This window comes from Acinonyx jubatus, chromosome C1, assembly GCF_027475565.1.
Source record: "Acinonyx jubatus isolate Ajub_Pintada_27869175 chromosome C1, VMU_Ajub_asm_v1.0, whole genome shotgun sequence".
Lineage (NCBI taxonomy): Eukaryota > Metazoa > Chordata > Mammalia > Carnivora > Felidae > Acinonyx > Acinonyx jubatus.
This window is the reverse complement of record NC_069381.1, coordinates 101,510,933-101,535,896: the sequence shown is the minus strand read 5'-3', so window position 1 is coordinate 101,535,896 and position 24,964 is coordinate 101,510,933. Positions and strand designations below refer to the sequence as shown.

Genomic DNA, 24,964 nt, shown 5'->3' with positions numbered 1-24,964 from the left:
AGACTAAATTCTCCACTCAAAAGACAGAGTGGCTAAATGGATTTAAAAAACAAGACTAATCTATATTCTGCCTACAAGAGACTCACATCAGACCGAAGGATATAAACAAACTGAAAGTAAAGGGATGGAAAAAGATATTCCATGCAAATGGAAATCAAAAGAAATTGAGGGCAGCTATACTTATATCAGACAAAATAAGACTTTGAAACAAAATCTGTAATAATAGACAGAGAAGGGTATTACCTAATGATAAAGGGGTCAATCCAACAAGAGGATAGGCCATTTGTAAATATTTATGTACCCATAATAGGAATACCTACATATATAAAGTAAATGTTAACAGGCCTAAAAGGAGAATGTAATAGTAGTTAGAAATACAATAACAGTAAAAGACAGTAATACAGTATCAGTAAGAGATTCTAATAACCCTATTTACATTAATGGTTAGGTCATCCAGACAAAAAATTAGTAAGCTTTAAATGACACATTATATCAGATGGACTTAACAGATGTATACAGAACAGTCCATCCAAAAGCAACAGAATGCACAGTCTTCTCAAGTGCACATGGAACATTCTCCATTATAAATCAAATGTTAGGCCACAATACAAGTCTCAAATTAAGATTGAAGTCATATCATCTTTTCTTTTTTTTAAAGTGGATTTTTTTTTTAACATTTTTGAGAGAGAGAGAGAGAGACAGAGCATGAATGGGGGAGGGTCAGAGAGAGAGGGAGACACAGAATCCAAAACAGGCTCCAGGCTCTGAACTGTCAGCACAGAGCCCGACGCGGGGCTCGAACTCACGGACTGTGAGATCATGACCTGAGCTGAAGTCGGACGCTTACCCAACTGAGCCACCCAGGCGCCCCATATCATCTTTTCTGATGACAATGGTATGAAACTAGAAATCAATTACAAGAAGAAAATTGGAAAATTCACAAATGTGATTAAACAACATGCTACTGAATAACGAGTCAATGAAAAAAAATCAAAAGCAAAGTGAAGAAACACCTTTAGACAGATGAAAATGTAAAAATACAACATATAAAAACTTATGAGATTCAGCAAGAGTGGTTCTAAGAGGGAAGTTCATAGAGATAAATGTCTAATTCAAGAAACAAGAAAAATCTCACATAACCTAACGTCTCACCTCAAGGAACAAGAAAAACAGGAACAAATGAAGCTCAAGTTAGTAGAAGGAAGTAACAAAGATCAGAGCAGAAATAAATGAAATACAGACTAAAAAGACAATAGAAACAGATCAATGAAACTAAGAGCTGGTTCTCTGAAGAGATAAACAATATTGGCAACCCTTAAGCTAGACCCACCAAGGGAAAAAAGGGATTCAAATAAATACAATCAGAAATGAAAAGAGGAGACATTACAACTGATTCCCCAGAAACACAAATGAGCATGAGACTACTGTCAACAATTATACACCAATAAACTGGACAAACTAAAAGAAATCAACATTTTTAGAAATGACCCTCCAAGAATGAATCATGAAGAAACAGAAAATCTGAATAGACGAGTAAGCAATTACTAATGAGGAGATTAAATCAGTAATCAAAAATCTGTCCCTCCCACAAAAAAGTCCAGGACCAAATGGCTTCACTGGTAAATTTTACTAAACTTTCAAAGAAGAATTAATACCAATTCTTTTCAAAGTCTCCAAAAAAAAGAAAAGGGGGTAACACTCTCAAACTGTTTTTACCAGTTCAATATTACCCTGATACTAAAACCAGACAAGCACACCACAAGAAAATTATAGGTCAATGTCCCTGAAGAGCATAGCTGCAAAAACCTCAACAAAGTATTAGAAAACTGAATTCAACAATGTATTAAAAGGATCATACACCACGATCAAGTGGGATTTATTCCAGGGATAAAAGGATAAACACCCACAAATTAATCAATTTGATACACCACATTAAGAAAATGAAGGATAAGGGTGCCTGGGTGGCTCAGTCAGTTGAGCGTCTGACTTTGGTTCAAGTCATGATCTCATGGCTCGTGAGTTCGAGCCCCGCCTCAGGCTCTGTGCTGACAGCTCAGAGCCTGGAGCCTGCTTCAGATTCTGTCTCCCTCTCTCTCTCTGCCCCTCCCCTGCTCATGATTGCTCGCTCGCTCTCTCTCAAAATAAATAAACATTTAAAAAAATGAAGGATAAAAAAATAAACGTTAAAAAAAATGAAGGATAAATGAAGGATCATCTCCTAGAGGCAGAAAAACATTTGGCAAAAATCAACACCCAATTATGATAAAAACCCTACACAAAGTGGGTATAGAGGGAATATACCTCAACATAAGAAAGGCCATATATGACAAGCCCACAGCAAACATATTCAATGGTGAAAAGCTAAAAGCTTTTCCTCTAAGATCAGGAACAAGACAAAGACAAAGTGACTCTTGTCACTTTTATTCAACACAGTATTGGAAGCCCTAGGCACAATAATTAGGCAAGAAAAAAAGGCATCCAAATCAGAAAGGAAGAAGTAGAAGTGTCACTATTTGCAGATAACATGATATTATAGACAGAAAACCCTAAAGATGCCACCAAAAAACTATTAAAATAAATTAATTCAGTACAGTTGTAGGATACAAAATCAACACACAGAAATCTGTTGCATTTCTATACACTTATAACAAACTATCGGAGAAATTAAAAAAACAATTCTACTTTATCCGCTCCCAGCCTGTACTTTTGGGATTTTTAATGGAAGCTTCATCATGCATGCATCATCAATCATTAACTTCATTTTCAGCCGTTTTCCCTTCCCAAGAGAATGGGGGATGGAGCTGGCAATTCCAAGCTTCTAATTATGGCTTGGCCTTTCTTGTGACCAGTCCCCACCCAAGAGCCATCCAGAAACCTATACAGAGTCACTTCATTAGAAAAAAAGATAATCCTATCACCCAAGAGTTTCAGGAGCCCTCTTCTGGGAATCAGGGGGCAGAGACAAAAATGTATTTTCCATTATCTCACAAGACCATTACTCCAACTGTCAGCTCCAGGACCCTACCCACCTCGGCCACAATCTATCCTAAAGTTAGGACGAGGCTCCAAGAGAAATGTTGAAAACCCAAATCCCTCCCAGGCCGTGGCTTCTCTCCTATCCCCTTTCCAAATCTCTCCACAGTCATCATGCACAATAGAACTACAAAGTCTGAGAAATGTAGTCTTTTGCTTTATAGCCTCCAGGACGTGGTAAGGCAGGCTTCGGATTGAAGAAATGCCCATTGAAGAAATGCCCATCAGCTATATCCGTCACAGAGTTGTTTGAATTCTCTTCCCACCTCTCAGGAGGCATACCTTGTTTTATTGTGCTTCACTTTACTGCCCTTCACAGATGCTATAGTTGGTTTGTTTATTTTTTATAAATTAAAGGTCTGTGGCAACCCTGAGTCAAGCAAGTCTATAAGCACCATTGTTCCAACAGGATTTGCTCACTTTGTGTCTCTGTGTCACATTTTGGTAATTTGACAATATTTCAAACTTTCTCGTTATTATTGTATTGGTTATGGTGAGGTGATCAGTGATTACAACTTACTTGAAAGCTCAGATGATGGTTAGCATTTTTCAGCAATAAAGTATTTTTTAATTAAGGTATGTACATTTGGGGATTTTTTTTTTTTTACATGTCATTACACACTTAATAGACTACAGTGTAGTATAAACATAACATGTATATGCACTAGGAAACAAAAAAATTCACTTGACTGGTTTTATTGCAATATTCACTTTATTGCAGTGGTCTGGAACCAAATGAACCTGCAATATCTCTCAGGTGTGTCTGTAGTGGAAAAGCAGGGGGAAAAAAAGCAAGAATAGGTCTGCATATTCCAAAAACAAAGTTGTCCTAACATTCATGATCCAATGTATTTCGGGTTTCCAAAATTCACTGAAATGTATGGGATACATCTGTCACACTATTCAGGGGAAGAAGATAAACTAAAAATGTCTCACTGGGAAGAATGCTGCTGAACAAAATATTTGTTTCATCAGTTTTCAAAAAGTGGGTGATTAATTCTGTATTTTAAGGAAAAAAAAAAGATAGTCAAGTTCCTTCCTAATAAATTTCTGGGGAAATAAAAATTTAAATATAAAGAAATCACAACTGTACTAGAATAAAAATATTAAGCCAACAACGATAAATTCATAGTAGTAAAGCCCCGTCTAAGCAAAACACTAAAGACAAAAATCATTTAGAAAAAGGCCGAAAGATTTGACTACAAAGAATTTTTAAACTTCACCAATGAAACACACACACACATATACACACACACACACTTCAAAAATCAAAAGACAAATAACAAGCTAGAAAACATATTTCCAATACATATGGCAAATATTTAATATTAATGCAAGAAAGATCCAACAAAGCAAAAGACAAACAGTTAAAAAATGGGCAAGGAGCATAAACAGACAAGGAACAAAAAGAAGACAAATATCCAAGTATCTATCAATATTAGGAAACAAACATTAAACAACAAAACACCATTTTTAACTTCTCAAATCAGAAAATATCAGTGTTGGTAAGAATGTGGGAAAATGAGCAATAATTTTGCATACTCTTTGGCCTAGAAATGCTGCCTCAGAAGAATTAAAAATATTGGAGCATAATAAATACTTGGTTACAAAGACATTTATTAGTATTTATAACAGCAAAAAAAGTAAGAACCTAAATACCTACATATTATCTGGCTAAACTATGGCACATCCATCCATTCATTGGAAGATCTGTACCCACTAAATATGATATTGAAGAAGACAAATGACTAAAAACACTAAATGATAATAAAAAAGTTGTTTCCAAAAAACATGCACATGAAACCCCATTTTTGCTCCTCTCCCTTGCTCCACACCCTGACTCAGAAAAGGAGAAAAAATACATACATACACAGATCAAGGGACTGGCAGGAAAGTCGGTAACATATCAACAGTAATGAGGCTATGGCAATTAATTTTTTTTCTTTATGCAAAGAATATTACTCTAAATGTTTTATAGAGAATATGTACTACTTCTGTAATCAGAAGAAAAAATCACTAAGGATTTTTAACCAACTCACAAAAAATCATTTCGTAGAATAAAAATTCTAGTAAATAGAAATAAGAGTTTTAAGGGGCGCCTGGATGGCTCAGCCGATTAGGTGTCCAACTGTTGATCTCGGCTCAGGTGACGATCTCACGGTATCTCACGGGATCTCACGGATGGTGGGATCAAGCCCCTGTGGTGACAGCAGCACAGCCTGCTTGGGATTCTCTGCCCAGCCCTCGTTCATGTCTGTGCTTTCTCTCAAAATAAATCAACTTTAAACACACACACATACACACTTTAAAAAAAAAGAAAATGGGAATTTCAAGTTAAAATATTTAATGATTATTCTTGTGACTATACCTGTTTTCTATCATTTTCTTCCCCTCCACTACCAATTTATCCATTGCCACCACTAAGTTTCCACCTATTTCCTTCCTCATTCACCAACTCATCTAAGCAAAGGTGCAACCACTTATCTTCTCGTTTTTACTAAAATAGTACACATCCATGTAGACATTTCTTCAGTATCAATGTGCATACTTAATCTAGCTTTCTCCCACAAATGTTATCAAAGCATCCTACCTTAAAAAAACATGGAAACAGACATACACAAACATGTAAATTTCAGTCAGCATACCCATGTTAACACCAGTCCATAAATTCCTACTTAGGTTGGATACATACTCCTTATAGACACAGAGATACACATTCTTAGAGACTCAGGAAAGGAGGGGTCTTTTCTCTTTCCTGTCTGTATCCTACCCCATTCATCTTCTACCCACCTCTCTTCTAAGCTGCACATTGAACTGCCATGTTGTTTCACTCGGAGAACGAACAAAACCTCACACTTCCTTGGCATTTAGTACATAATAAGAGTTCAATAAATACTCTTTTGTACTTTTGGAAGCACTCACGGTCCCCAGTGTAGAAACTCTAGAAGGGGAGGGCCCTTGTATTTGTTCTGCTCATCTCTGTACCTAACACTTCACAGTATGTTGCTCTCAGTAGTACTCAATAAATGATTGAACGACTACACCACTGTTATTATTAATCCAAGTTTCTATAATACAGTTAAAAAGCAGGCACTGTGTTCCCCATTTTATAATTCTTAAAAATGAGGACTGGAGAGGTTAGGTGTTGAGTCAAGCGTAGCCAGGCTGGAAAATTATGGACTGGGTCTTTCCATCCACAGGAGATGGCGTCACCCTCGCTGTCTGTAGACAAGTTTCGAGCTTCAAAGATTCTAGGGAAGGATCAGTATCAATAAAATACAATTATTGAGGTAAAGAGCTAAACTTTGTTGAGCTGCATATTTTAAAACAGAGCATTGGGGGAGAACTGGCCAACGGAGAATTATCAAAGAACTGCAGGGACACTGTAAACGAAAAAGAAAGCTGTAGCAAGGAAACCAATTCTGGTAGTTTTACAGGAGCAACTAATGAAATTCATCAGGACAGGCCTCCAAACCCACCAGAACAGAAACTTTAAACCCACATGCTTGGTGCGCCAGGACGGCCTCGGCTTCTTCAGAAAGAAAGGTCTTACCTTCGGGGCAGGGGTCTCACCGAGTTCCTCCTCCCCGAGGCCAGTGCCTCAGGGCGGCGGGCAGGCCTCACTTCCCCGCACGGAATCCCATTCATCGCGAGCCCGCCCGCCGACCCTCGGCTGCGCAGGCTGGGGCAATGGCCGCCTGGCCCCAGGCCGGGTTCCTCTGTGCCCAGCCCACTTCAGGCGGGAAGGGAAGCAGGTACAGAACCCACAGGACCGCCCACCCGCGGAGCCGCAGGTTCACTCGGGCGCGGAGTCCCCGGCCCGGCAGAGGCGAGTCCCAACGAGCTGGCAAGCCCCGGAGGAAGTCGGCCCGGCGCCACTGACCTGTCAGGCCCCACTGCCTTAGGTCCTGCTCCTGCACCCGAGCCCGCGCCGCCTCAGCTCGGCTCCGGGTCTGAAGGGCCAGTAGGAACCCGGGCATATGGCCACTGCACGTCCCCGCTGCTGCACGCTCCATCCCGCCCAAGAGGGTCCGCCCCGCGCCCCGCGCCCCGCGCCCCGCGCCCGCACGCTCAATCCAGCCCAGAGAGGCTCCGCCCTACGGCGCGCGCGCATCCTTCCCGACGCTCACCACCCCACTCCGGCGGGCAGCGGCCGCCAGAGGGCGCGTCCTGCGCTGAGTTGTGGCCAGAGCAGTGCTCGGAGTTAACCTTCAGGCTCAGTTCTGCCTGTTCCGGTTGTGCTCTGCATGCTCTTGACTGGTGGGAAGCTCAGACAGTGCTCACCATTCTTTTCTTTTTTTTTTTTTTTTTTGAGACAGAGAGAGACAGAGCATGAACGGGGGAGGGGCAGAGAGAGAGGGAGACACAGAATCAGAAGCAGGCTCCAGGCTCTGAGCCATCAGCCCAGAGCCCCACGTGGGGCTCGAACTCACGGACTGCCAGATCGTGACCTGAGCTGAAGTCGGACGCTTAACCGACTGAGCCACCCAGGCGCCCCTCAGCATTCTTTTATTATCAACATTGACTCTGCGCCAGGTACATGCATAACTGCTGGGCTCTGGGATTACAGAATTCAATACTACATGGTCCTCGCCCTCCAGCGACTCACAGCAAGAATGTAAAGGATAATGTGCTCATTTCAGTTTGCACCAGGGATAAATTAGTTTGAGCCCTGAAATCCTTTTAATCTTCCATGTTGGCTGTCGATCAAAGTTAGGAAACTCTGTAGGAAATTAAAATCATGAAAATTGTCATTACCATTACCATTTCTCAAGTGAATTATGGGAAGCAAATTGAAGCAACGTGTTAGATTAGGGGTCACCATGACAACATCAGCTTTGAGTGGATTTGTGATGTCGTAATTTATAATTAAAAGTGTACCCCCTAAGGGTGCCTGGGTGGCTCAGTCGGTTGAGCGTCCGACTTCGGCTCAGGTCATGATCTCACAGTTCATGAGTTCGAACCCCTCCTCGGGCTCTGTGCTGACAGAGCCTGAAGCCTCCTTCGGATTCTGTGTCTCCCTCTCTCTCTGACCCTAACCCACTAGCATGCTGTCTCTCCCAAAAATAAATAAACATTAAAAAAATAAAACTAAGTCTTCATCTGTGTTTTAAAAAAAAAGTGTACCCTCTATACAAAAGTATAATAACCAAATAACTGCAGTTAATGATGCAGTTAGAGGTGCTGCCCTCAAGGTTTTACAAGTATTTAGTTTCTCATTTAACCCTTTCGGTAACCCTATAAATAGGCACTAGAATTGTTCCCACTTTAGATGAGGAAATCTTAAATAGGAACCACATTATTCTCTGGGTAATGTCATTAGGCTACCATTAGCCCCAAATTAGTCCCATTTAGGTTAACCTTGGTGCCTCTATCTTCTGTAAACTCAGATCAAAGTTGTGCTCCCTCCCCCATATCACCCACCCTTAAAATAAAAGGGAGAAATTAGTTCTGAGCCACAAAAGAGATGACTTCGGGTTGATTTATTCATAAAAACCCAAAGCACTGTTATGTGTAGCAACTTTTGTGTGGAGTCATTCTCTAATACTGATTGAGCACCTACCATGTGTCAAGCACTCTTGGCACTGGAGATAGAGGCCACTAATCTCACCTGCAGAACATTTAAGTAAAACATTTTAAACTTATATTTTAAATTAAGTGTCTATTTTAAAAGGAAGAGACAGACAATAAGCAAATAAAAACCAGGTAGTTATCAATGTTAAGATGAAAGAGAGTCACATAATGCGGCTACACTGATTTCCTACTTGATGTTTTCTCAAAACCATACTTAGATTTGTATCCTTTCCTGGCTTCTCTGGAGGGGCTTCTGCCCCCTTGTGGTTGCTTATGAGTGATTTTCACATTCTAATCTCTATGTTTGACTTTTTTCCTCTGCTCCAGGTTCTGTGGGGAGACTTATCCACTAAAGCAGCAATATCAACCACCTGCCACTCAAACAAAAGAGATTTATTATTCTTAACTTAAAATACATTTGTTTTAGCATAGTACCAGCAATAGGGTCCTAGCTATAAGCTAAAATTTCTGTTGGTAGATTGAGTCTGACATCTAAAATACAGCTAAGAAAGGTAGCTGAGAAACTCCACGTCAGCTAGTGAGATGACACCTATAAAAGTTTTACTCTAGATGGTCTACGAAAGGGGGTCTATAGAAGGGGGCAGAGCGGAAGTAGGGAGACCAGTTAGGAGACCATTTCGACACAAGAGATAATAACTGTTGGACCAGCGTGGTGACAATGGAGTGGTGAGTAATGGTCAGATACTAGATATATTGAAAAGGTAGAGTCCATAAGTACACAGATTGAGCATCTGAGAAAAGTCCAGGAATAAAGGATGATTTCAGGAATTTGGCCTGAGCAAATGGTAGAATGGAGTTTCCACTTACGGAGGGAGTAAGACAGAGTGAGGAGGTTTGAGCAACAAGAAGAATTCATTTTTTAATGTCAACTATACTTCGATTTAAAAAAAAATAATTCATTTTTGGACACAGTAGCATGGAACTTCTCTGAGATATATCCAAGTAGAGATTTTGAATAATCAGGTAGATTAGTCTGGAGTTCACAGGAGAGGATAGAACTGAATGTGTTAAAACAGAAGTCATCATTTTCAGATGGATTTTTTTTTTAATGTTTATTTATTTATTTCTGAGAGACAGAGACCAAGCACGAACAGGGGAGGAGCAGAGAGAGAGGAAGACACAGAATCTGAAACAGGCTCCAGGCTCTGAGCTGTCAGCACAGAGCCCGATGCGGAGCTTGAACTCACAGACCGTGAGAGCATGACCTGAGCCGAAGCCGGACGCTCAACCGACTGAGCCACCCAGGCGCCCCTTCAGATGGATCTTAAACCTTGGTATAGTTGGGACCTCTTAGAGGATGATTGGAATTATAAAAGAAACTTAGCCTTGGATAACTAATATTGAGAAGTTGAGAAGAGGAGCAGGAACCAGCAGAGGAGCCTGAAAGCAGCAGCACGTGAGATAATGGGAGAACTAAAAGCATGGTATCCCTGAGGTCAAATAAAGAGGAATTTCAAGAAAAAGGAAGTGATTATCTGTGTCAAATGCAACTGAGAGGTGGGATAAAGATAGGATAGAGAAAGAAACACTGGGTTGGGCAAGACGGTGGTCATCAATGACCTTGCCAAGAATGATTTTTTTTTTTAAGTTTTTGTATTTTTTTATTTTGAGAGAGAGTACAGAAGGGGCAGACAGAGGGAGAGAGAGAGAGAATCCCAGGCGGGCTCCTCACTGTCAGTGCAGAGCCCGACGCGGGGCCCAAACTCATGAACCGTCAGATCATGACCTGAGCCAAAGAAGGACACCCAACTGACTGAGCCACCCAGATGCCCTGCCAGGAATGATTTCTATATATTATGAAGCCAAAAGCCTGATTGGGGTGGGTTTCGAAAAGAGAAGACGAGGAAGGAAAACGGAGACAGAATGTCACACATCTCTTTCAACTAGTTTTGCTGTAAGAGGGTTTTCCCAGAAAAACGGGAGCAGTAACTGAAAGGAGATATGGGGCCCAGGGGAGGGTTGTTTTGTTTTCAGATGGGTGATATTACAACATGTCGAATACTGATGGGAATGATCCAGTAGAGAGAAAAACTGATCTTGCAGGAGTGATGTCCTTGAGGGAGAGGAGGTGGGAACCAGTGCACAGTGGAGGCGCCGACCTGGATGAGCACAGACAGTTCGTGTGCCGGAACACACAAAGGCACAGTACACAGGTCTGGTGGGGAAAAGTATGTGCAAGGTCTCTTGTGATTGTTTCTGTTATTTAAGTGCAATAAGAAACAAGGTCATCAGACAAGCTTAAAGAAGGGGAAGGAGATTTGGGAGGTTTCAAGAGGAAAATGTGTGAAATAGTTGTCTGGGAAGTGGGATAGTGAATTGACTGCAGAAATATGGAGCATTGCCAAGCAGCAGCAAGGCTGATGGTCCTGAGACCAGCCAGCATGGTGTGGTCAACCAGTGTGTGTTGAGTGCAGGTGGGGAATAGTTAGAGAACTGGATTTTACCAAGGTTGGATTTTTGCTAAATGAGAATAGACAATGATTATACTGGCCATATCTGCAGTGTCTGTAACAGGGGTGAACAAGGCGGAAAAAAGTCTCTGTACACGTGGAGCCTAAATTCTAATGATGGAGAAAGACAAAAAGGGGGGAGGGTATAAGTAAGTTATCAGGTAGTATTGGTGCTAACAAGATAGCAAAACGGTAATGAGATTAAGAATAGGGCTGAGAAGCAGCTGTGAATAGGGTGGATTAAAGAGCAGGTCACCAAGCAGATGGCATTTGAGCTAAGATCTGAATGATGAGAAGCCAGCTGTCTGAGTCAGGAAGAAGAGTGTTCAAGACAGAAACCACAAGGAAAAGGCACGGAGGCAGGATTAGCAAAGAATCTAAAGATTCTTTAGATTGATGAGGGTACACTTGAGGGGACTCGGTCCTTGATTGGATATAGCACTGAGGAAGAAAGAAATGTTGACATTGACTCTGGGGGCTTCTGCCTTGGAAAACTGGATGGATGTTGATGCCAGCACTGAGACAGAGAACACAGGAAATAGCAGCTAGTTTGAGGAAGGGATGATAACGATTTCACTTTTAGGATATGTTGAATTTGGGGGTGCTTGGGTGGCTCAGTCTGTTAAGTGTCTGACTCTTGATTTCAGCTCAGGTTGTGATTTTGCAGTTGTGAGATGGAGCCCCGTGTCGGGCTCCATGTTGGACATGGATCCTGCTTAAGATTCTCTTTCCTTCTCTCTCTGCCCCTCCCTTGCTCACCCACATGCACTCTCTGTCTCTCTCCCTAAAAAGAAAGGATATGTTGAATTTGTACCTAGAACAGTGCCTGGCACATGTATGCACTCAGCAAGTATTGCTGAATGTTTAAATGGGTTGCCTATAGAACAGTTCTAAAGTTTAGGACCCATGATTGTTATAAACACGAGGCACAGAGAAGACATTTCCCAGATGGGCAAACTAAGGCACAGAAAAGTTTAGGCAACTTGGTCCAATATCTTTTAGTAAGACAATGCTAACTACCATAATAAAATCTAACTCAACTCCTTTATTGCTCAGGTTACATAATCATGGTTTCATATTAATTCTTTGTTTTATTATTCCACAGAGATGATAAATCCTCTTGCAATAGCAACTCAGGGAGATTAGTGGTAACCAGATCATGCCTGTGATAGGCCTTAGTATCTGCTCCCTCTACAAAAACAAGCAGGATCAAGCACAGGTTAGCAAACAAGTTGTTTGTTGTCCCTATGTCCCTGTTGGGTAACAGCAGGATACGCACTGGCAGCATCCAGTGAATCAGTCATGGAGCCTGAATAAAAGCTGTCACGTGGAGGAAAATTCATACAGACCTCTTCTTAAGTATACGGACTTAGATCTTTGGGTTCACGTTAGGCTTAGGTGATGGCCCTCAAGTGGAAAAATCATTCTACTGGGATGAAAGGGAAGAGTTTTCTTTTTCCCAAGAAAGGAGATTCCTGATATTATTATACATCTTTTGCATCAAATAACATATAATAAATTTAAAACCCAGAAAATCAGAGGAAAGGTACTAGAGAGAGTACACATTTAAGTATATCAACTAGGTAAATCTGGTTTACAGGACTCTTGCCCAGCCACTTTAGAAAATTGACTGCTCTTTAATCTCAAAGGTTACAAAGGAAACAAACCTGGTTAGCATATTAAGAATACAGTATTAGCAAAGCACTGGAATATTATCAGGTAAATCTCTGAGGACAAAGTTCAGAGGTTGTAAACTGGCCCCAGGTCAAAATTTGTCCACGGGTATTTTGGTTTACAGTGCTGTGGGGTTCTTTTTCCCCTTTTTATTTGAATGCCTTTTGACTGCCAAGCCTTGCCATCAAATTAATTACATGCAGGGCACTTGTGTGACTCAGTAGATTGAGTGTCTCTCCTGAACCCAGGATCATGGGATCTCTCTCTCCCTCTGCCCCCTCCCCCACTCATATATGCTCTCTCTCTTTCTTTCTCTCTCTCTATCTCTAAAATAAAAAAAATAATAAAAATGTAACAACATTTTTTTAAATTAATCACATGGAGTTTCACACAGTGTTCCTCATCCATCAGTAGAATTCTACAATCCACACAGCTAATCACAGAAAGCTTTTGAGTTTCCCAACTCTGGAATTTAACTGGTTGACATATTTCCACAGAAGGAAAAGAAGTCTCCATAATAACTGTGAAGCCAAAATGTTACTCATGACTCGGCCTACAATTAAAATATCTTTCAATGGTGTAATCTTGCTACCAGAGGCTACAATCCTAAGAATTCTCTCCTGCTCTGGTTGACCAGAGCTCAAAGCTATCCTATGCCCTTGTTACAGCAAATACTTGGTGCCCAGGAAGAGACAAGCCACATGCACTCGGGAAACCAGAAAAGACTGTTTATTGTGCGTACTGGTGTCGGCCCAGCGGAATCATCTCCAAAGGCTGAGCCTGGAACCTTGGCCTCAGCCTCCTTTTATGGCTGGGACTATAGGGGGTTGAGAGACAAAAGAAAAAGGGGAGGGGCCCTTATCAGTGGTGCTATCCGGGCAGTTGGTGGACAGGAGGCAAACAAGATTACAGAAGCCAAAAGTAGGCAGGGGAGTATCCAGCCTCTGGCATCTGGCTGGACCCTTTTATCTTGTTTTTACTAGCTTTTCTTCTCACCCTGACTACATAAAGCCTGGGTCTCAGGTTTAAAAAATGAGCACACATATCTGTATTCCTGAAGCACTGTTAGAACTTTGATGCAAGGGAGTTCTCCCACTTCTATCCCCCAAAACTGCTCAAAATTGGCATGTAAAAAAAACTTCATAATCACAGTTTTAACAATCAGAGAGTGCTTCTGCAAGGTCTATGATACAGAATAATTTATAATGAGGATAATAACAACTACCCCATGATGTTGTGAAAAGTAAACGAAATAATTTTTACAAGGAACTAAACACAAATTTGAATCTCCAGGGTATTGTGAAGGACCAAAAAACTTAAGTTAGGAATTAGCCTGGTGATCGCTGAAGTATCTACATCTCACCAATGGAGACTCAAAGAAATTGGGAATTGTCCCTCATTGTTGAGGTCCCATCATAACCTCATTTGCTTGAGGAATCCACCAAAAAATGTTCCATTGTGTTTTTCTCATTAGTGTGGCCCACAGATACAGGTTCTGAAAGTAAACAGAACACACACATACACACAGTGTGGCCTCTCTACTCAATGGTGGGGACGTGGACAGCCAGCTTCGGTAGACTCTCCTACTGTTCCCAACTGTTTCCTTTCTCCCTATATGTGACTATCGACATCCTATAAAATGATTAGACATCTATGTCCTTATCCATTTGACGTTAGTGCCTTCCAATAGGCTGAGTCTGTATAATTTGCTTTGACCACTGCAATGCAAGTGGATATGAGGTAATCTAGTACATGAGCCAAAGCTTTAAATGTACTGGCTCCCAACCTGATGAGGAAAACAGCTATCTCATTGCCTAAATTTCTGGTTACACATCTGATTGAAGATTATTTCATAAACTAATTGGCCATTTTTAATCTCTTCTTTCTTGAATGGCTTATTTATATCCTTTGTTTATTTTTCTATTATATTGTCTTTTTCCTTTCATTTTTTTTTTTAATGTTCATTTATTTTTGAGACAGACAGAGACAGGATGCGAGTGAGTTAGGGGCAGGGAGAGAGGGAGACACAGAAGCAAAAGCACAGAGCCTGACGCTGAGCTCGAACTCACGAGCTGTGAGATCATGACCTGAGCTGAAGTCAGGCACTTAACCAACTGAGCCACTCAGGCACACTGGCCTTTTTTTCTTACAGTTGTGTGGAAGCTCTTCCCACATTTTAAAATTTAATCTTTTGAAGGGGCACCTGGGTGGCTCAGTCGGTTAAGTGTCCAACTTCGGCTCAGGTCATGATCTCACAGTTAGTGCTGACAGCTCAGAGCCTGGAGCCTGCTTCGGATTCCGTGTCTCCTTCTCTCTCTGCCCCTCCCCCGCTCATGCTCTGTCTCTCAAAAATAAACATTAAAAAAAATTTTTTTTAATTTTAATCTTTTGTTTAAAACGTTGCAATATGTTTTCCTGCTTGTAGCTTTTCTATATCCCTTATTTAGTATTATTTGTGTACAGAAGTTTTGAATTTCCATGTGTAAAACTTTTCCCTTACTGTTCTTAGTTAAAAGGCCTCCCTTTTCTCTCAGATTATATTTCCCTGTATTTTCTCCTAGTATTTCTCTTGTTTGTTTTTACATTTATCTCTGGAATTTATTTTTCAATACGTTAGAAAGTCAGGACCTAACTTTAACTTTTTCCCTAAATAGGTAATAATTGATAATTCATCCTTTTCTCCAAGGATTTCAAATATCATCTTTACTACAAACTAAATTCCTTTATATAATATGAGGCCATCGCTGTCTACAGCAATATCACACCATTTCAGTCATTATAATGTTTTAGTTTGCTTTATTTCTTTTCAATTTTTGTGTTCCTTTTAATTTTTTATACATTTTCTTTTCCAGTATTGAAAATAAATTTGAGAATCAACTTGTCAAGGTCCATAAAAAATGCAACTGGAGTTATTTAAATTGCCTTGACATTACCAATTAATGTTGGAAGGCTGGGAAACTTAATAATCTTTACAACACTAAAGTACTCTATCTGGGAACAAGGTATTTATCCAAGTCATATTTTAGGTCTTTCAGTCAGGTTTTATTGTTTTCCTCATATAAGTCTTGCATATTACTTTCTTATTTAGGAAATGTTTAGTTTTTCGTGCTGTTGTTAATGGGCTCCTGTATTCTATTACTTTTTTTAATTGGCATATAGGAAAGACATTGATTTGTGTATGTTAATCTTATATTTTGCTTCTTTATTGAACTCTGTTTTTAGTACAAATAGTTAGTTGATTCTTTTGGACTTTTGAAATTTCCCCTTATAAGAAAATGTTACTAAATGTTACTGTGACCTTTGGTGTGTGGTTTAAAAAGGTAAATGTGTTTTCAGCGCAAGAATGAGTCCATTATACCTAATAGAATGACAGATAACCATTAAAAAATGCTTGTATATATAAGACCAGAAAGGATAAATAGCAACCATCCTATTTTATGGCACTAAGAAACATAGAATTGTGGGCTGTGTGGACCTTCAGTTTGACCCAAGATGAGTCCAACCTCTAATATATTTCAACTAATTTATTGTTTTAAAATTTACATATGGCAAATTCATGTGGGTTGGGTTTTTTTGTTTGTTTGTTTGGGTTTTTTTTTTTTTTGGTTTACTGTTCTATGAGTCTTACTGCATAGATTGTTATAACCACCACTACAAACAGGATACAGAACAACTCTAACACTCCTTCGTCAGTCTCTCACTCCATCTCTAACCCTTAGAAACAATTGATCTGTTCATCATCCCTATAGTTTTATCTTTTCCAGAATGTCACATAAATGGAAATATACTGGCTTTTGAACCTGGCTTCTTTCACTTAGTATAATGCATTTCAGGTTCATCCGTGTTGTTTACGTATTAATAGTTCATTCATTCTTACTGCTGAGTAGCATTCCCTTGTGTGGATACATCACACTATTTATCCATTCAAATGTGAAAGAATATTTTGGGTTATTTTTAGTTTTGAGCAGTTTTGAGTAATACAACTATGAACCTTCATGTACAAGTTTTTGTATGGCCCTGTTTTCATTTTTCTAGACTAAGTATGTAGAAGCAGGATTTCTGGGTCATGTGGTTGGTGTTTAACTTTATATAATATAAACCTACCAAATTGATTCCCAGAATGACTGCTCCATTTTGCATTCTCACCAGCAATGTATGAGAGATCCAGTGTTCTAGATCCTTACCTGCACTGGATATTGTCAGTATTTTTCATTTTCACCATTCTAATAGGCATGTAATCGTTTCCCATTTGGTTTTAATTTTCATTTCCCCCAATGACTAATGAGTTCATTCGTGGTTTTTGCTATCCATATGTCTTCTTTGGTGACGTATCTGTCCAAATCTTTTGCCTACTTTTTTTTTAAATTGGGGTGGTTTTTTTTTCAATTTTAAGAGTTTTTTTATATATTCTAGGTAGAAGTTCTTTGTGAGATATATGATTAGTAAACTTTTTATCTGACCCATAGCTTGTCTTTTAATTCTCTTAATGTTTTTTGAGGAGAAGCTTTAAATTTTGACATAGTTGGATTTATTAATTTGTTCTTTTATGGATCATGCTTTTGGTTTTATAGCCAAGAAATCTTTGCCCTACTCAAGGTCATGAAGATTTTCTCCTATATTTTCTTCTAAGAGTTTTATGGTTTTATATTTTACACTTAGGTCTACCGTCCATTTTGAATTAATTTTGTGTATGGTGTCAGATATAGGTCGGTGTTCACTTTTTGTGTCTAGATGTCTACTTTTTCCAGGGCCATTGGTTAAAAAGACTGTCTTTTCTCCATTGAATTGCCCTTGTACTTTCATTTTTTAAAATGATTAAATTTATTAAGGTCTATATCTGCAGTCTGTTCTGTCCCACTGATACAAGTGTCTTCTTTCACCGATAACACATGGTCTTCTCTTCTGTAGCTTGATGGTAGGTCTTAAAAGCGTGTAATGTGTTCCTTCAACTTTGTTCTTGTTTTACAAAGTTGTTTTGGCTACTTTAGTTTATTTGCATTTCCGTAAGAATTTCAGAATTAGCTTGTCTATATCTGCAAAGAATTCTGCTAGAATTTTAATTGGTATTGCATTAAGTCTTTATATCAGTTTAGGGAAAAGTGACATCTCAACAATGTTGAATCTTCCAGTCCATGAAAAGGATATGTCTCACCATTTATTTAGGTCTTCTCTAATTTCTTTCATTTGGATTTTTTAATTTTCAAAATATAGATCCTGCATATCCTACTATTATTATACCTATTATTTCATTTATGAAGAGCTGTTATAAATGGTACTGTTTTTAACTTTTGGATTCTAATTTTTTACTGCTGGTATATAGAAATGCAAGTTGATTTAAGAAAAGACATTTATTCAGTGTCAGACTATTACATTTAGCAATCAACAGCATGGGTGCAAAAAAAAAAAATCTACATTAAAACCCCTTGTTGGAATGCTTTATACTTTCCACAGAACAGAAACTAAAATAACCTATTATACAATTAGTTACAAATACAATCCTTGAGTTTTTTTGCCCATACACATGAGAATTGTCTAAAACATGTCTTCTTTGTAGCAGTTAGGCCCTGCCACCACAACTAAAGCCAACCCTGCTTGGCTGAGTTCACAAATCTTTTGTAACCTGTAGCTTCCCTGTCACTTCTCTGGCTCTCCTCTCCTGCTAAGTTTGGTCTTCTGGCAGTCATTAAAACCTTCTGCCACCACCATTGCTACCACTGCTGCTGGAACCACCATACCAACCTTAGTTTCATGGTTTGGCAAAGTTTTGGGCTCCACCACCTTAGGGGCCAGAGCTTTCAAAAATTTCCTCCTTTCATGGATCCAAAATCTGAAGTGTGATTGTTGTAATTGCCAAAATTATTATAGTTTCCGCCATTTCCAAGTTGCTGCCATCATTACCAAATCCATTATAGCCATCCCTACTTCCACCATATCCACCACCACCTTGACTGCCACAAAAGCTACCTCACCCACTGAAGTTTCTTCCATAACCAGAGTTGTCACTCCCACCAAGACCACCCCATGACCGCCAACAAAGTTTCCAGAACCACTTCGACCTTTTGGCTGGATGAAGCACTAGCCGTCTCTTGCTCAGAGATTTCCTTACTTCACAGCTCTGGCCATTCACAGAATGGCTTTTTGAATAATAATCTTGTCTACAGAGTCATGGTCATCAAACGTTACAAAAGCAAAGCCTCTCTTTTGCCACTGCCTCAGTCAGTTATGATTTCAATCACTTCAATTTTCCCATACCGTTCAAAATAATATCTTAGATGATGTTCTAATGCCACCAACAAAAATCTTTGTCACAGTTAAGTGGGCACCAGGTGTTCGAGAATCCTCTCTTGAGACCGCCCTCTTTGGTTCCACAACTCTTCCATCCACCTCCTCCATAGTGGCATATGTGACAAACCTAAGCCTCTGGAGTGTGAGGTGTTTGGATCTGTCATTACCACACAGTCTGTAAGCATTCTCCATTGCTCAAAATGCTCATTAGTTGTTTCAAAACTCAAACCTCCAAAGAAGAGCTCCCACAGCTGTTCAAGCTCCTCAAGGCGCAGCTGTTCACAATGGCAGTGGGAGGGGAGACTTTTTTTCTTTTTTTAAGTTTTTTTATTTATTTTGAAAGACAGAGAAAGACAGAAAATCCCAAGCAGTGCCGGAGACCAGCTCCAGCAACCAGGGGTTCCCGAAGGAAGAACGGGGTCGGTGAAAATAAAATAAAACTAAAATAAAAAACTGGAAAATAAAAAACTAAAATAAAAAACTAAAACTAAAGTAAAACGGACACAGACAACAGCAGTGTGTTGAACTGGCCGATTTATTGCAGTAAACGTGGCATTATATATGCTAGTGATTTTCTTGTAACATACGTCATCTATGTTTTTCTAACATTACCAATTTTAAAATTGTTCCTTTGTATAATCACCCAATAATGAATAACATGATTGTTTTGTCATAACGTTCCCTGCTGCCCTTTGCTTATTGATTAATTTCTTTTATTGTTTTTATTATGTATCTATGTTAATTTATAATTTACAAAGTATTTGCTTTGCTGTTTTTATGAAAGGCCATTTATCTCTCAACACCTCAAGTCGAACAGTTACAGGGACATGACCTCTTAGTTGTTTCCCTGAACCATTCGTGGTTTTGAAGAACAAAAGTGTTCGCTTGGGTCCAAGGTGCCAGGAAGGGGGCCAAGAGGGCCTTAGAAACCCACACCTTATACATTCTCAGAGAGACAATACACCTAGGAACCAATGAACCATTCTGTACTTTAACTGACTAGGTTCAATCATCATCTGGAATGCCTCCAGATTTGGCCACTGGGGGCCAAGTGGGCCCAGGGGTCAGAGTGACCTGTGTCCGTAGATACACTCCTTAGTTACCAGAGTGGAGCTCTCGGATCCATATGTCTCTCCTTCGTTGGCCGCCTTTGCTGGCAAATGCACGAGGCTATCCTTCCTGCAAGTAGAGGAGTCCCCATAGGGGGATGGCAAGGGCTAAACGTTCTTGCGGAACCTGATTTCCTTCCCTAATGGTTCTTTTCCCAGGGGGCCTGCCAAGGGCAATTCCCCAACAGACAATACCTCAGGTAGTTTTAAGGCCAAATTACCTAAAAGCGGGAGTACAAGAAGCTTCAATGTCAGCAGGCCGCCCTGCAGTCATCAGTCTGTCCACAGCCCCGGCTTTGCCACTCAGGCTGGGATAGCTCGGCTTCCAGCAAAGCAGACTCTGCACTGTCAGCCTGGAGCCCGATGAAGCACTCAAATCCACAAACAGTGAGACATGACCTGAGTCAAAATCAAGAGTTCGAAGCTTAACTACCTGGGCCACCCAGGTGCACCAGGCGGGGAGACTTTAACAATGCTTACTTGGTGATATCCACGGACTGAAAAGCACATGTTGATTTTTTTATGTTGACCTTGTACTCTATGACCTTGTTAAGTCACTTATTAGTTCTAGTAGTTTTTTGTGTACATTCCTTGGAATCCACATTTATGTGGATAAATGTGTTCTCTGCAACAGGTACATGAAAAAGGTACTCTACATCAATAATCATCAGGGAAATTCAAATCAATACCACAATGATATATCATCTCACACCACTTAAAAAAGAGAGATCAAAAAGAGATATCAAAAAGAGATAACTGTTATCAAAAAGAGATAACAAATGTTGGTAAGGATGTAACAAAAAGGGAACTCTTTTTTTTTATATATTTTATTATTTATTTTTGAGAGAGAGAGGCAGAGCATGAGGTGGGGAGGGGCAAGGATAGAGGGAGACACAGAATTTGAGGCAGGCTCCAGGCTCCGAGCTGTCAGCACAGAGCCCTACAGGGGACTCAAACTCACGAACCATGAGATCATAACCAGAGCCGAAGTCGGACGCTCAACCGACTGAGCCACCCAGGTGCCCCAGTAAAGGGGAACTCTTGATGTTATTGGTAGATTGGTATAGCCATTATATGAAACGGTATGAATGATCCTCAAGAAATTAATAGAACTACATTGTGATCGAAATATTGCACTTCTGTGCATATATCCAAAGGAAGCAAAATCAGTATCTCAAAAAGATATCTGCACTCCCATGTTTATTGCAGCATTATTCACAATAATTAAGATAGAGAATCTAAATATCCATCAACAGGTAAACAGATAAAGAAACTGTGGTATATAGGGATGCCCAGGTGGCTCAGTCAGTTGAGCGTCCAACTTTAGTTCACATCATGATCTCATGGTTCATGAGTGCCAGCCCCACGACGGGCTCTGTGCTGACAGCTTGGAGCCTGGAGCCTGCTTTGGATTCTGTGTCTCCCCCCTCCCCCACCTCTGCCCCTCCTCTGCTTGTGCTCTGTCTCTCAAAAATAAATAAATGTTAAACAAATTAATTAACAAAAGAAACTGTGACACAATAGAATATTATTCAGCCATTAAAAAAGAAGGAAACCTTGTCATTCTTTACAACATGGATGAACCTAGAAGGTATTATGCTAAGTGAAATAAACCAAACAGAGAAAGACAAAGACTGTATGGTACCATTTATATGTGGAATCTTGAAAAAAAAATGTTGAACTCATAGAAACAGAGTAGAATAGGGGCTATCAGGGCCCACGAGGTAGAGAAAAATGAGGAGATGTTGGTCAAAGAATATGAAATTTCAGTTATAAGATGACTAAGTTCTAAGGAACTAATGTACAGCATGATGACTATAATTAATAATACTGTATTATATACTTGAAATTTGCTAGTGGAGTAAATCTTAAGCATTTCCACCACACACAGAGACACACAAAAGGTAATTACATGAGCTTGTGGATGTGTTAATTAACTTAATTGTGGGGGCGCCTGGGTGGCGCAGTCGGTTAAGCGTCCGACTTCAGCCAGGTCACGATCTCGTGGTCCGTGAGTTCGAGCCCCACGTCGGGCTCTGGGCTGATGGCTCAGAGCCTGGAGCCTGTTTCCAATTCTGTGTCTCCCTCTCTCTCTGCCCCTCCCCCGTTCATGCTCTGTCTCTCTCTGTCCCAAAAATAAATAAACGTTGAAAAAAAAAATTAAAAAAAATTAACTTAATTGTGGTAATCATTTCACAATGTGTGTGTGTGTGTGTGTGTGTGTGTGTGTATAGCAAATCATCATTGGTACACTTTAAATATGTATACTTTACTTTGTCAATAATTTCCTCAATTAAACTTGGAAATATCCATGGGCAAGTTTTTGTGTGAACAGAAGTTTTCTTTTTTTTTAATCTTTTTTTAAATGTTTATTTATTTATTTTGAGAGAGAGAGAAGGTGCAAGCAGGGGAGGGGTAGAGAAAGAGGGAGAGAGAGAGAATCCCAAGCAGGCTTCATGCTATCAGCGCAGAGCCCAATGTGGGGCTCTAACTCATGAACCATGAGTTCATGACTTGAGCCAAAGCCAAGAGTCAGATGCTTAATTGACTGAGCCAACCAGGTGCCCCTGGACATAAGTTTTCCATTCTTTTGGGTAAATACCAAGGGTCATGATTGCTGCATGTATGGTTAGAGCATATACAGTTTGTGAGAAGCCACCAAACTGTCTTCCAAAGTGGCTGTGCTGTTATGCATTCCCACCAGCAATGAATCAGAGTTCCTGTCACGCCACAGCCTTGTCAGCATTCGGTGTTGTCAGCGGTGTAGATTTTGGCCATTCTAATAGATGTGTGGCATTATCTCATTGTCAGTTTAATCTGCATTTACCTGATGACACAAGAAGTGGAACATCTTTCCATATGCTTCTTTGCCACCTATTCATCTTCTTTAGTGAGTCTTGTTCTTTTTTGGATGTCTTGGCCAAAATTTTAAAATCAGCCTCACACACATGTGCATGTGCACACGCACTCTCCTACATGTTGAGGTTTGATTGGCATTGCATTGAATTTGAAGACTAACTTGCAGTGACCTGACACCTTTACAATATTGACTCCTACAACTCACAAACATGGTGTCTCATCCATCAATGTAGGTTTTTAACATTTTTTCCAATATTTTTCTCCACATTCTGCCTAGAGAACTTGCACATCTTTGGGGGTTTATCCCCAGGAATGTAATATTTTGATATGAGACAAATGGCATTTTTTAAATTTTCATTTCAAATTCTTTTAAAAGACTGTCTGCCATGTAAAACAAGAAGACTGTCAATGTATTGTAGGTTTCATAACATGTTGAAGTGAAATATATGACAATAATAACGAAATTCAGGGGAAATAAAATTATGAGCATACTGTTGTAATACTCTTATGTTGTGGAGCAGTTAAAGAATAATTCAAGGTAGACAGTAATAAATTAAGGATGCTTATTGTAATCATTAGAATAACCACTAAAAATGTAAAAAAATGATTTAAAAAGATAATAAAAGAGGAAAAATGAAGAACTAAAACATACTTTTTTTTTTTTAACTTGTTATTCTTTGAGAAAGAGAGAGAGCAAGCAGGGAAGGGTCAGTAAGAGGGTAGAAGAGAATCTTAAGCAGGCTCCATGCTCAGCACAGAGCCCAGCATGGGAATTCATCTCATGACCATGAGATCATGACCCGAGCCAAAATCAAGAGTCAGATGCTTAACCAGCTGGGCCACCCAGGTATCCCTAAGAACTAAAACACACTTGGTTAAGCGAAAGGAAAGGAGGAACAAACAAAGAAGAGATGTAAAATTTTAAAAATAAATCAGTTTTGGGTGCCTGGTGGCTCAGTCGGTTAAGCGTCTGACTTCGGCTCAGGTCATGATCTCATGGTTCATGGGTTCGAGGCCCCTGTTGGGCTCTGTGCTGACAGCTCAGAGCCTGGCCTGTTTCAGATTCTGTGTCTCTTTCTCTCTCTGCCACTCCCCCACTCACATTCTGTCTCTCTCCCTCTCTCAAAAATAAACAAACATTTAAAAAATAATAGTAATAAATTAAAAATAAAAATAAATCAATTTCCAGTAACTGTATCAGTAATCACAATAAATTTAAAAGGACTAATTAGTCTTTAAAGTTTATTTATCTATTTGAGAGAGAGCACTTGTGTGAGCAGGAGACAGGCAGAGAGAGAGGGAGAGACAGAATCACCAGCAGGCTCCTCACTGTGCAGACCCCGACACAGGAGTTAATCTCAAGAACCATGTGATCATGACCTGAGTGGAAATCAAGAGTCACTTAACTGACTGAGTCATCCAAGCACCACAGCACTAATTACTCTTTAAAAAAAAAGACTGTCAGGGTGCCGGGCTGGATCAGTTGGTAGAGCATGTGGCTCTTGATCTCAGGGCCATGAGTTCAAGCCCCACCTTGGGTGTAGAGCTTACTTATAATATAATAATAAATCTTCAAAAAAGAAAAGATTGTCAGACTATTTAAAAAAAAGACCCAACAATATCCTGCCTACAAAAAAACACACTTTAAATAAGCAATTGATTTAAATATGAGTAACTGGAAATAAAATGAGAAAAAATATTCCATGCGAATAGAAACCACATGAAAATTGATATGGTTATATTAATAAATGTCAAAGTAAGTTTGAAGGAAGAAGTGAAAGAAAAAAGAAGGAAATTTATAATTAGAAGATACATTCCATAGAAAGAAGCCATAATCCTGAGTGTGTATGTACTTAGTAATACTTCAAAATTTATAAAGCAAACAATTAACAGAACTATATGGGAAAGACAAATTTAGAATTACACATGGAAATTTAACATACCTCCTTGATAATCAAT

General features: G+C 39.7%; 1 protein-coding gene across 5 annotated transcripts in view; it reads right to left on the bottom strand.

Moving 5' to 3' along the window:
• Positions 1-24,964, bottom strand: part of CHD1L (chromodomain helicase DNA binding protein 1 like) — a 178,974-nt gene that overhangs the window by 52,198 nt on the left and 101,812 nt on the right. Inside the window, exon 1 of one of the 5 annotated variants that reach the window (XM_027051461.2) lies at positions 6,917-7,122. The exons of 1 other annotated variant lie outside the window; for it this stretch is intronic. In XM_027051461.2, coding sequence (XP_026907262.1) covers positions 6,917-7,049 — 133 coding nt within the window. In that variant the 5' untranslated portion in view covers positions 7,050-7,122. Of the gene's footprint in view, positions 1-6,586; positions 6,891-6,916; positions 7,123-24,964 lie in introns of those variants that run through there. 3 more of the 5 variants (XM_053214693.1, XM_053214692.1, XM_027051462.2) reach the window with 3 other exon arrangements.